This window comes from Crotalus tigris, unplaced genomic scaffold (genome assembly GCF_016545835.1).
Source record: "Crotalus tigris isolate CLP2741 ecotype Arizona unplaced genomic scaffold, ASM1654583v1 scf7180000024437.13266115, whole genome shotgun sequence".
Lineage (NCBI taxonomy): Eukaryota > Metazoa > Chordata > Lepidosauria > Squamata > Viperidae > Crotalus > Crotalus tigris.
Window position 1 is genome coordinate 676,561 of NW_024100606.1, and position 13,972 is coordinate 690,532.

The window sequence follows — 13,972 nt, forward strand, 5'->3', positions numbered from 1 at the left end:
TAACCGTACGTTTTTCAAAGCTTCCCAAAGAGTACGTCACAAGTGCCAAGAAATATCTGCCACTAATAAGTTCTCAGGCCAATACAATAGCTTTAATATAGTATAAAATACAAGAAAATTGCATTTGTACTGGAATAGCTATAAACTCAAAAGCAACATATGTGACAAAATCATTTCAGAGGCCACTGCAAAAAAAAAAAAAAAGGCAGACCCAGAGCCACCGCACTAAGACACTTGACAGAGGAAAACCAAGAACCAACAATGAGTTTGGCTAGAAAGCCAGTTTCTCCTTTCTAAGGGGACCTAGAAACTTTTTGCCCAGTATGGATTACAGAGAAATTTTATTTAAGCTCTAAATCAAACCTGTATAACTTTGTTAATTTGACATCATAATCACTGGAAATTCAATAAGATTGACAATACACAGGTTGGTGTGTGTGTGGTGGGGGCAGGCCTAGCCCTTGGCTACTGCTCTGTGAGGTACACAGAACCCTTTCTCTACTCCTATTAAAAGTAATCTGGAAGCATCAGGTTAAATATAATCAATATGTTGATGATAACAATTTTACATCTGCATCTTGACAGTCAGAGTGATGCCTTGGAAAGCCTTTCCTCGTGCCTTAAGATTGTGTGATCCTGGGCAGACTTGACTGAACCCTAACAAGACTGAAAGATTATGAGTTTAGTCCCCCCTCCTTTGATATCCAGAGACCTCCCATCATTAACTGTGGCTAAGGTAATCTGAAGGTCTTCCGAGACCCATGGATCTTGAACAGTAGGTAGCAATCACAGCCAGGGGCATTTTGTATAAATCAATGTGTATCAGTTGTGCCTGTTCTTAGACTGGAAAGGACTGCTTAGTTACTCATACCTTAGTCCTGTACATGCAAGACTATTGCAATGTCATCTATTTGGGGCTACACTGAAGCACATTCAGAAGCTTCAGCTAGTCCACAATGTGACAGAACATGAAGGTTTGGCATACCATAGTGTACCCAGGTAATATCACCTCTATGAGAGCTGCATTGATTCCCAGTAGCCTTCTGGGTGCAATTCAAGATGCTGGTTATCACTTAAAGCCCTACATGCCATGGAATCAGGTTACTTGCAAGACTGTATCTGAATATTTCTATCTATTCTACTAGATTCTAACAGTGTGCTCAGGTTTCTTTCTAGGAAGCAATGTCATCTGGTAGGACCCAGGACCCTTTCTCTCTCTTATGGCATTTGCCTTGTGAAACAATTTCCCCCCTGAGATTTGGATGGCCCTAACCTGCTGGTCTTCTGGAAGGCCATGAAGATCTATCTCTTCCCGTTTGTGGAAATAGGATGGTAGTGGAGCCTGTGCTTTTTATGTACTACAGAATTTTTTTTAGGATACCTCAACTAACTTTTAAATCTGGCTTCTGATTGCTCTTTGTGTTTTTATGTTTTTGCTCGTAACCCCAAGTTATATTGGTTAAGATGAGTGGCCATAAAAATGTTAAATAAATACATGTTGAATGAATGAATGATGAATTAATTAATTAATTAATTAATTAATTAATTCAACATGTATTTATTTAATATTTTTATTAATTAATGAACAAACTATTAGTGCTTTCCCTAATTCTTGTCATGCCTATTCTTTTAATTCACTTTTCAATCTGAGTAAACACAAATATGAGATTTCCAAAGTCTTTTTCAGAAACGGGAAGTTTGAGGAAGTAGAGATTTGATCAACTATTATTTCATTTATTTACATTATTTGTCAATATTTTCTTTTCATAATACATACCTTTTTTCAGTAGGTGATAATGCCTAAAGCAGAGAGAAATATTAAATGAAAACTGAGTTAAGGTTTGGAAAATAAAAATACAAATATATCAGCCATTTTCTCAAGAGATTTCATTAGTTACCTTTTAAAAATGTTATTGAATATTTAAAAACATAATTAAGAACAAACAGAAAAACAAGAAAAGCAAAAAATAATTAGGAAAGAGATCTAGATGTCAGAGCAACACTGGTTTTATTCTATATACTGAAATATTATACAGAATGTCCATTTAAAACTTCAGAGCAATCAAGATAATATGCAATAATCATATAGTCTAAATTATAAGCAAAATGAAAGATTGTAATGATTTTTGCCTAATCAAAAATCTATACTTCACAAATAATAAAGAAATGTACAAGCTTAGGAAAGAAGAATTTTGGATGCAGTACAAACCCACAGGTGGAATTATAATTCAGGACTAGTTTCCAAGTTACACTGAATGCTTTATCCAATTTATTTTTCAAACACAAGGTTATTTTTGACATTGGTAAGCATTTCCACAATAAAATTTACCGTATTCTGCAGGACTGGTTCTATCTAATTACCAATAAAAAGCACAAAGTACCTTAGCAGCTGTCAATCTATACAAAGCCAGCGATATACTTTATAGAATACGTAGTATTCAACATTTAAAATGTGTTTCATTCTTTTATAAATCATTTTCTAAAACTGTTGGGCTTTAAAATACTGCCATTCGTGAAGAAAAAAAATGGTCTGATTTGATTATTACATTTCCAACAATTTTTTAGAGAAGGAATTCTCTATTTTAGGAATCACTACTGGAATAATTTACTACCAGTGCAGCAAGAATGCTTAAGTAAAGGACAATCTAAGATGAAACAAAACAATGAACCAAGCTGGTAGGCCAGGGGTAGGCAACCTTGGTTCTTTCATGAATCGTGGACTTCAACTCCTTGCTGGCTCAGGAATTCTAGGAGTTGAAGTCCACAAGTCATAAAAGAGCCAAGGTTGCCTATTCCTGTGGTAGGCCAATAAGAAACAGGCTGTCAATGTTCTGACTGTGGTCAGGTTCGTTGTAGAGTTGACACAGACTGTACAAACTATATTTCTGACCAGGGCAGGCAGGACAAACTGTCAGACATAAAAGCCAGTCACTCTTCTCTCTTCTGTTGAAGTATTGACAGTTTTATCTAGATTAGTAATTGTAAGAAGAAAACTTGCTCAAAGAACACCAATATCCAAGCAATATCTCCCAAATGGCCCAACATTTCAAAGTATAACATCTAACATACAAGTATTGAATATTATATAAATTTCCTTTAAATGTTACATTCATGCTAAATATGTCCTACCTGACGTCCAAGGGCAGGGAACACTTTTTGTCCTAATACAAAAAACAAACAAGCAGAATGTACTCTTATGTATATTTGTTCATCCTAAATTGAAATTCCAGGCTATCTGAATATTCTGCTTGGGCATTTATTTATTATACATCTGAGGTTTCCTCTGATTGAATGCAAACCCTGTGGTGTCAAGTTGTGCCATCGTAAGCGTGGGCCACAAACTGTTTCTGTTAGAAGGCAGAAATGGACAGTATCGTCTTCCGTTCAACCAGCCCATTGTGGATACAACCTTTGCCTATGTTTTCCTGTTTCAGATGGAAAATTTTGTTTTCTGGATTATCTAGTTCAAGCATTGTTTCCATTCACTTTGGAAACCACCTATACTTCAGCTGTTTGAAGAAAAAATGCCCCCTCCTCCTTTGCCCTCTTTGGCCCCAATAAGGTCCGCTGCAGCTTCAGGCACAAGTGGTGCCACTGGCGGTAGAAGCACTTGGCGCTATGACTCCTATGCAGGGAGAGGGGCTCCACCAGATCCCAGGAACGAGTGCAGGGTTAGGAACAGCTAAGACACTGTGCAGAACCCTCAAACTCCCAGGCCTCTGGTAGAAGACAGCTAGCTAGCTAGCTAGCTAGAGACAGACAGACAGACAGACACTGGCACCACTTTGGCATTTCCACCTCCTTTCTAGTTCCTCCCTCAGACCCTGATATTTTTCCAGTTTCTCCTACTCTTTCTCATGGCATCGTGGGCAAGACAAGAGAATCTGCATATATAGAGAGGTTTTTTTGGGGGGAGGGGAGAGTTATCTGTTCTGAACTTTCTAAATATTTTCTTCCTTTTATGTATTATTGTACAGATAGTCCTCAATTTACAACCATTCATTTAGTGACCATTCAAAGTTACAAAGGCACTGAAAAAAAGTGACTTACAATCAGTCCGCACTCATATGACTGTCACAGTGTCCCCAATCACATGACACAATTAGGGCGCTTTGGCCACCAGCATTCATTTATGCCAATTGTAGCATCTTGAGGTCATGTGATCACCATTTGTGACCTTCTCAGTTACTTTCCAACAAGTTAAAGGAGGGAACTGGACTCACTTAACGACTAGTGATTCACGTAACAACTGCAGTAATTCACTTAACATCTATGCCAAAAAGTCCATAAAATTGGGTAGGACTCACTTACCAACTGCCTTGTTAGCAACGGACCTTCTGGTCCCAATTGTGGTTGTAAGCTGAAGACTAGATGTATTAGATTTTTGTATTTGTCTTATCTGTTTAATCCTTAATAATATTTATGCTAAAAAAAAAACCAGTATCTTTAAGAGAAACAGCAGAGCACATTGAGGCAAAGCTGGGAACATTCAAGAAAGGAAAGTTTTATTTTAAAGGTGATAGTTGTGCTTTCATATATGTGCATTTTTACCTTTAACTTTGTAAATCTAGTAACTTTTATACATATATATCTACCTGGAGACATACATACATAACACACATGTAAGAATATATACAGTATATCCAGTTAGCACAATACTTAGAAGAGAAAATGATTGGCAGCTGCTCTCCTGGCATGGTAATTTAGGAGCCATAGCAGTGGGGGAACTTCCAGGGGACTTCGTAGCTGTCAGTCCAAACTGAACATCTGCTGAAGCCCCTCAATCTGGAAGTTCCTTAAGCCCAGGTGGCATCAACATGGGATAAGGAGCAGGTTAAGGTGCAGTGTGGTTATATAGATAGTCATGCTTAGATTAAATCACAAGAAACTTGCAGGCTTATTAGCCAGGAATTTTCGAGTACTTCCTACATTTGTTAAAGGTTATTCAGTCCATAGTATTGTCAAATACAGTATATGTATAATAAAACAAAATGGAATACAGATTAGACATGACTAGATTAAATTGCATTGAATTCATTGGGTCTTAGATAATCAATTCCAAAACTGACCTGTCTTTGATTAGGTGCCAAGTTGTGTCAACTCTTAGTGACCCATTTAGGTTGATTTGTTTGATTATTCATTTGTTTGCTATTCTTGCCTATTTGTGGCATTCTCAGGCAACTTCTCCAACAGATGCTGCTTTTTTAAATTCCAACTTTTGCTTCCATAGAGTGTCACAGGGAACACCATTGTTCTGATCTTTGTAGCTTTAGTCACATCGCTACATCTGAATACCCTTATCAGACTTATCTTTAGCCATATACAAATGCAGCCATGTGTTCAGAAACTTGTGGTGATTAAGTTAGAGTACTTCCTTCTTGTGCTCAACCACTCTTATTTTTTTAAAATATATTTTATTGATTTTTAATATAAACATCTTGATATTTTGTAAACAGCATATTGTCTGGGTTTATATTTACAAAGTAATCACTAATGGTTAGTTTCTATATTCCAAAATCCACATAATAACTTTGCTTGATTTTTTCTTCTTCCAATAATATTCTCTTTGCAACCTTAAATTAATACAATTCTTATTAATCTGATGGGTAACAATTAAATATAAAGATTTTTCTAAAAATTTTACCAATAATAATCTCATCAATATCATGCTTCTTTTCTATCTGGTCATCTTGGTTGCCTCATCAGAAATCCTGTTTACAATTCTTATTTAAATTTATTTTCCCTACAATGTTCAAAACATTTCTACTGGTTAAAATTTTCCCAGCATTAATTACCTTGAAGTATTTAAATCTATTTTCATATCTTAAAAGATAAGTAAGAAAAAGACACAAAAGAAAGACATAAAAAAAGAAAAGACATGAGAGAGAAAAAAAGAGGGAAAAAAAAGAAAAAAGGGGAAGAAAAAAGAAACTCTTGAACTGGTATAGACTTATTTCCAAATTCTTTCTGTTCTTTTTACCCATAATTAAACCTATGCTTAATCTTTAAATGTTCCATTTAATAAATCCAATCATCTAATCTTTAAACTCTATTCAAAACATTTTTCCCATTGTTAGTTATCCATTGGAATTTTCTTAAAATCAGTTACATTTAAATATCTAAAACATTTCCTTTATGTTAATCATCCCACACATTTATAGTTCTCACATTGAAAAACAAAAGAAAAAAGAGAGAGTACTTAGAGAGTTCATCCCTCTTAAACTAAAATCTTTCAATTTCTTCAGCCATATTCAAACAAGTGAAAATTCAGATTGCAGGCCCAGTGAGCTAATATGAACTATGTATGCATGCTTCTTGTCTAGAGTTTTCTTTAAATGCAAGTCTAGAGTTTTCTTTAAATGCAAGTCAAAATAGGAGGTTTAACTCAGGGTCAGTCAGTACTGCTCAAGTACTAGAAACCTGGTCTTCTGATCAAAATAGATCAAAAAAGCAAGACCATTCGCCATCTGCATTCAGAATCTAGTTGAAGCCCCTAATTTCAGAGAATTTGCCTTACCTCAAGTCTAGAGTTAGCTAAAATAAAAACTATGGCTGGAGTTTGGCCTGGACACTATTAATTAAGGTTAATCCTAGGCAAGTCAATACTTTTAAACTACTGTTAACCTAGCTAATAACAACAGAAGCATGATTACAAATCAATACCACTAAATCCATCCTTTATGTTGTCATAAGCTTTTCTTACTGTTTTTTTTTAGCAGGACAATACTTGTTATAAAAATGAGAAATACCAGTATAGACTCATATTCCTCTTCTGCTAGTTTATCTTCACATTTGGGGCTTTTGCATTATAGAAATATTTCTAGAGCAGAATATATAATGGAAAGTAGGCATCTACAAAGTCATATTTCTACAACAACACCGAAGCAAAATAATAATAATAAAAATCTCTCAAAAAGAAGTTCAATTTGACCTCTTTATAAAGTGCAGGAAGGCTAGTCCTGTTGGCAGAAGCTAATGCATAATATAAGTTTTTAAAAGCTAGTTGAGCATTGTTGTTGACATTTTTATATTATTCAGACATATTAGCACATCTCTTGAAGAACTCAACTTGTTTGTGCAAAATACACACATAGTCAGAGGTTTTAACACATCCGCTGTATTTCCTGACTAGTTTGAGTTGATAACAAAGCAATGAGGTAACTCAAGCAATATTTATTTGGTACAGTGTTTTTTAGAAGATAATAAAGTGACCCTGTGATAGAATGAAATCTTGTATTTTCCAATGACTTTACTATATATATCTACAAATTTTGTAATCAAAGTTTACCTTAGTAAAGTAACTTTACTATTTAGAATTATTTAGAATAAAGGATAGCAATATGAAATCTTTTGTAACTTCTTGGCCTTTTACTTATAGAAGCCACAAGTGAATAGTATAATTAATTTTGCTTTGGTTGATTGAAAACTGTTATATTTAATTATTAGGATGGCAAGTAAATTGGCTGCCCGCAGCACAGTTTAAACAATTCTACTTTATGTTAATCACAGAGAATGCCATCAATTTCACAGAGATGTGGACAGCTCCCTATGATTTAGAACATTAAATATCTAAAATATCTACAACATTCTGAAGAGCGGGTTCACAAAGTGCTAAATAAATCACCAATGCTCAGAAAATGACAATTAATCTAATAAAAATGTAGCCTCAATTTTTTTTAAAAAAAGTCTTCAATTTTAGTGCACTTCAATTGCTTTACCTGTGTATGATCCTGACAAACTGGAGGTTTAAAAGATTTTAATATTTCATAAATATGAGACACATTATATTACATCACAATAGTACAAACAATGTCACTGAAGTAGAGTGAGATAGTTAATCATACTATTGGCCTACTGGGTGCCTACTTGTTAAGAATGAATACTGAAGCTTTTGGTACAGTATATCCACCAACTTGGAACAACCTGCCTCGTGTGGGACAACCTGCCTCCAGAAGTGGTGAATGCTCCAACACTGGAAGTTTTTAAGAAGAGACTGGACAGCCATTTGTCTGAAATGGTATAGGGTTTCCTGCCTGAGCAGGAGGTTGGACTAGATGACCTATAAGGTCCCTTCCAACATTGTTGTTGTTGTTGTTGTTGTTATTATTATTATCTTGGGAAAATCTCAGCTAGTACTAGAGAAAGTACTAGCAACTAGAATCTGGACACACCTCCTTTAGGATGTCCATTTTATGCAGGATCTTCTAAACGAAGTTAAAGACTTTCTTTATAGCAAGCTATTCAACAAGTAATCTTTAACATGCTACTATAATCAATCAAGAATATGCTTTAATTCTTTTAGTAATTTCCTACCAATTAGTTTTGCATTTTGATTTTTAATGTTCCCTTTAATTGTAAGGACTTTTTAGAAAAATAAATATTTCTGTTCTTAGCTGCCTTTAACTCCAGTAGGAAAGAGGTAACATTAATGCTTTAAATTACACAAAATCAATGTTGCATTGTTCTTTCTTCCTGCTCTTAGCCATAGTCAGAATCATATTTCCTTGTTTCTCATTTCTTTTATATATTTAACATTCTTACCATACTTAGGAACGTGTCTCTACAACAGTGATAAAGGAATACTGACTGTGGAATCTCAGTACGTAATTGTAACAGAAAAGTCCTATGGCTAATTTTGGTTTAGTAGCCAATTATAAGGGTGCTACAGGATTAGGCAATTATGTTATATAAACTGTTTGGTGATGGTGATTTTAAAGCAACTACCATTTAGTACCACAACTGGTAATAATCTAATTTTAGATATGGCCTGCCCTACATCATGAGAATTAGGACTTTCTTCCAAAGAAGAATCTATTAAAGATCACGGAGGCCTTCACAGTTTAGATGGTATATTGCCTTAAGAAAGGCAGATTAGAAAATTCACTCCGAGGATGTTTGTAGAATTGTTTCACTAGAGGTTCACTCAGCAAGAAAATATGGCTAAAATTTCCAGACAGTCACGTTTCTCTTTGGAAGGAAAAGGACCATTTCACACAACTGTAGCTAATATGTAAGAACTAAGTTCATATATTTGTGCAGTTTGTGCTCCACATTCTGGCTATTTAAGGTAACTGCAAGGAAAGCTTTTTTTTTTTCCTCTGAGAGGCCAGTTTTTTACATGGGGGTTGCTACCTTGTGTGGCTTAACTACTGCTACTCCTTCCATTCCCTCCATCTCCATCCCCAGCCCACTGAATGTTAATCCACTATTGCTCCTCTTTCCCTATCAAAAATATTTTATAGTGTTTCAGTACAGAGGAATTAACAGACTTAAAGCATCTTGCCCTGCAGAAAGTTCCCATTAGATCAGTGATTTTCTCAGAGCAGAATCCTGATGCAACATGCTTGGATTGCTCTCTGCCACCTTCCATAAGAAGATCGCTGTTTGCTTTTCTGGAGCAGCATGTATCATTTGGCATTTGAACTTAAAATGATATTTAGTATTATGCCAAGCAGTGGCACTCACAGATCGTCCACTAAACTTTCTCCCAATGAGGGATAGGCATCAGGGCAAAACTATGCCAGGGAATCTTTAAGGAGCATGGCTTTTTAAGTTTAATCATTTTTGTTATTGCCACAAGTCAGTTTTCTAAATCCTAGTGAACTTGTATTCTGGTTGCTCCACCATGTATAATGTAAAGTGTGGGTAAGCATATACTATATGTATCAGCAGCCAGCTTTCTTGATCCATCAGTTGAACTTCTTTACTGTAATTAGGTTAAATGGAAGCTATTGTGATCCACCAATGACAATAAAGCTTATCTTGTCTTGTCTTGTCTTGCCTTGCCTTATCCCATCCCATCCCATCCCATCCCATCCCATCCCATCCCATCCCATCCCATCCCATCCTATCCTATCCTATCCTATCCTATCCTATCCTATCCTATCCTATCCTAAGAGGTTTGTCTTGGGTCATGAAATACTCGAGTTTGTTGCTACTAAATATTGCTTATTTTTGGTGGTCTTTTGGTTCCACTGCTTAACTGTACAAATTTACTTCAGAGTCAGATAATGAGATGAAGGAAACAATTCTGTACTATTTAGCATATCACTAAGAACATATGATATCATGCATAAACTATACTGTAATTAAAATGGCTAGAATTAAAAAATTAATATCCCTCAAATATATTCTTAATTCAATAACTGTTAAAATTAACATTATTTTGATTTTGAAAAATATTTGTTGTACAAAGTTTTTTTTTGTTTCCTCTTTTCTGTATGAAACTACAGTGGAATGTACAACTGTAGAAGTGGGGAGGGGAGAGTGCAATGGTGGGATTCAGCCAGTTCAAACCGGCAGAACCGATAGCTAATTTTTTGTTGCCCAGGCCCAGAATGGACTTCCGGAAGCGGCATCCAAACAGAGAACCGGTTGTTCACTTATTTGAATCTCATCACTGGGAGGTTGTGATTTGGCAATGTAAAACAGCCTGGAATAAGAGACTGCAGAGTGCTGAGCAAGATTCTATCCATCACTGTAGGTGTAAGAAAATAAAGGATTGGACTCAATTGGATCTTGCTGTATCATCTTTGGACTTGGGCCAGACAGAAACAAATTTGACTTAGTTTCAGAATACCTGATCTTACCAACATAAGTTGCAGAATGAGCTGATCGAGGCCGTATGCTACAAGTGATGTCTCGTGATCTTCCGGAACCCTGGAGACACAGAAATTGATGTTTATATTTCTTTAACAAATGTAGCAAAATGGACACTACAAGTGAAATAGCTATTTCTTCCCCACCATCTCCTGAATACTCCTTGCATTAAGCTACTGTGTGGAGAGGAGTGTGAAAGAAGAATTAGTAATAAATTTTAAGAAATAGTTTAATGCTTCATTATTGTGGTAGTATGGTGTCAACTACCACCAAAGAAACAATTATGCAGTCGTTTCTAGAAAAAACGTTCTCTGGAAAATTGTTGTTTGGTTGTAAATCCCTCATCTATTTTCTCCATAGGAACAGGGGACTTGAGATTATAGTAGTAGCCCAAACCATGACAAATATCTGGTTTATGTTTATCTGGCATCAGGTCTCAGTATCTGAATCAGCTGGAATCATGTGATAAGACAACTTTTATAGATTTTGTGCAGGAGTATAATTTCTTATAATTTGATTCTACTCCCACAGTCACTTTAGCAATAATTAATAGCTATTGGTAATAGTAACTGTTATCAGCTCTGCCTGGTATGGAAGGTGTTACCTTCTTTGGTAACTTCATTGTTGGATTTTGTAATGTGTTTTACAAACTGTGGTTGTAAGTTGAGGATTACCTGTATGAAGCTTTAAGTAGTTCAGAAACCTCTTCTCATCTAGGCACATCTGGTTATTGTATTCTGTTAAGGATGCTTTATTTACAATGCTATGATCTATTGATACTTATTTATCTGGGCTTCAGTCAGACGGCATTCTCTTTTATGATGTCCATTATGCAGAACAATCTTCCCTTTTAAATTAGAGTATCTCCCATAGGTAAAAATATTATGTTTCTTTGACCCTGTGGCAATGCTCTTACTGATGTGGGGTTTTTTTTTCTGTTTTGATGTTCATACCTCTTTTTAAGCCACTCAGTCACTTATTGAGTGGAAAGGAAGGAAGGGGAAGGAAGGAAGAAAGGAAGGAAGGAAGGAAGGAAGGAAGGAAGGAAGGAAGGAAGGAAAGGAAGGAAGGAAGGAAGGAAGGAAGGAAGGAAGGAAGGGGAAGGAAGGAAGGATTGAAATCCTATTTATTTCCTCATGCATTTTCCCGAATATTTCATGGTGGTTGTGGGAAGAGCTGAGGTACAGAAGGGCTAGTTTAATTTTAAAATAGAAGAGGTATTGTTTCAACATAATAGCAGATCCTGTCCTAGACATCTAAATTGAGAATGGGCAGTTGAGAGCTGTAAAATTATAATGTGAATTATAAATAAATAGGTAGCATGGAATGCATCCCATCCACAGTTTGGCTGAGTCCTATTTAGAAATACCTTAAAGTTGATTTGTTTGATGAACGAAATTCCATACACTACTGAAATATCATGTGTGGCCTCCAAATGCAACTCACATATTTCAGCATGTACTTAATCACTTGATTAACTTTTTAAAGACTTTGTAGATAATTTATGGTAGGCAAATAATGAAGGAGATGGAAAAGGGGAATAAGGGGAGATCAGAGGATAGTAAATTGTAGAACTATGGAGAAACTTCCTGACAGTTAGAACAATTAATCAGTGGAACAACCTGCCTCCAGAAGCGGTGAATGTTCCAACACTGGAAGTTTTTAAGAAGAGACTGGACAGCCACTTGTCTGAAATGATATAGGGTTTCCTGTCTGAGCAGGGGGTTGGACTAGATGACCTCCAAAGTCCCTTCCAACATCCTCCTCCTCATCATTATTATTATTATTATTATTATTATTATTATTATTATTATATAAGGGTGATCAGTAATTGGTCAGTTAAAAGAGCAAAAAAGAATAATAATTGCAAAAAGCATTTCCCTTATAAAAACCCAGATACTGTTTTTATTTATAGAACAGTAATTACCGTTGTTGCAGAAAAAGGTTTCCTATGTTTCGGCAACCGCTTCTTCTTGAGACCAACTTTTCCTCTTTTGCCTAGCTTCCTTGGCTTATGCTTCTTGAGCTCTTGTTTCTAAACATTTCATATAATATAATTATAGAAAGAATTGAATAATTATATTTTCCAAACATCTGCCCTTATAAACAAATACATTTATAACTGAGAGACAGTTGTAGGCATATAATACTTATTTTTAAATACAATATCAAATTTGGGGAAGGAAAATTACACATATAAATTTTTCTGTTCATTCAAACTTGGTAAGATTCAGAATTTTGACATCAACTCAAATATCAATTAATATAGACACATCAGAAAAAACCACAAAAAAATTAGTTTCTTTAGATGGAGACTTAATGAAACATTATTACAAAAAGAAACATTGTAAAAATAAGTTAAAGGAAATTCCCAGAAAACTATTAGACAACAAATTAAACTTTTACATCGGCAGTTCTTTATTTTAATGAGACAAACTGAAGTAAAATAATCTAAAAAAAAATTGAATGTAAAAATAAGCTAGGGAAAGGGTTGCTATATAAATTACAAAAATAAAAAGAAGTAAATGAAATTAAAATTAGAAGATAGAAACATTATAACAAAAAGGTAAATTCCTTCTAGAATAGTTCTAATAATGATTAGAAATAAGCCACGCAACAAAACCACTGTTATACTGCAGTTAGAAAATACACACTGGTCACCAGCAGATGGCAGCATTCGTGGGTGAACCCTTTTAAAATACTATAAACATGGGCAAAATTTTTGTAAATTTTCCTTTGAGAAAATTGGCCCCGAAAGATGTAAATCATAATATAATGACAGAACCAGAGTAGCTTTAGGGAAAATAAGAGAAAAAGCCATTCCATTATTATATTAGAAATTTGCATTTCTTCGTCCAGATTTAGGTGACATGATATCAGTGAACTGAGCAGTACAATCTTAATAGTCCATATTTATTTTGAGATACAAAAGAGCTGCTAATGCTAGAAAATGATGCAGCACTCCATCATCAGGTCTGGATTCTCGGGAGCATTCATTTTTGTTCAGGCTTGAACTGGGCTATTTTCTAAGAGCAAAATCCTCCAAAGGTCAAAGTATAAGTATTGGAAAAAAAATAAAGCTCAAAAACCCTCACTCTTTTCTGTATTTCAGTCAAGCTTGAGTATGTGACTTTTTCTTCAAAAATCATCTTCTCCTTAGGATACTAGGAAGTAAAATACATTTAAATAATTAACCACATTAAACAATAAACTGGGCATCAAAAAATCTAATTATTGCAAAATGAAATGAGTCACAGATGCTGTATTTGTATTGTGCTGTGGCCAATATCTATTTACATAACTCGACATCAACATTATTTTATTCTATATATGCAACTGTGCCCAATTCCATGATGGCATTAATTGACTTCTA

General features: G+C 35.0%; 1 protein-coding gene across 1 annotated transcript in view; it reads right to left on the reverse strand.

Moving 5' to 3' along the window:
* The window catches only part of LOC120302725, a 38,291-nt gene that overhangs the window by 15,081 nt on the left and 9,238 nt on the right, over nucleotides 1–13,972 (reverse strand). The window contains exons 7-11 of the mRNA XM_039331582.1: nucleotides 13,695–13,763; nucleotides 12,527–12,634; nucleotides 10,590–10,659; nucleotides 3,130–3,161; nucleotides 1,778–1,800 (exon numbers count right to left, since the gene is read on the reverse strand). Of these exons, the coding sequence (XP_039187516.1) occupies nucleotides 1,778–1,800; nucleotides 3,130–3,161; nucleotides 10,590–10,659; nucleotides 12,527–12,634; nucleotides 13,695–13,763 (302 nt within the window). The remainder of the gene's footprint in view (nucleotides 1–1,777; nucleotides 1,801–3,129; nucleotides 3,162–10,589; nucleotides 10,660–12,526; nucleotides 12,635–13,694; nucleotides 13,764–13,972) is intronic.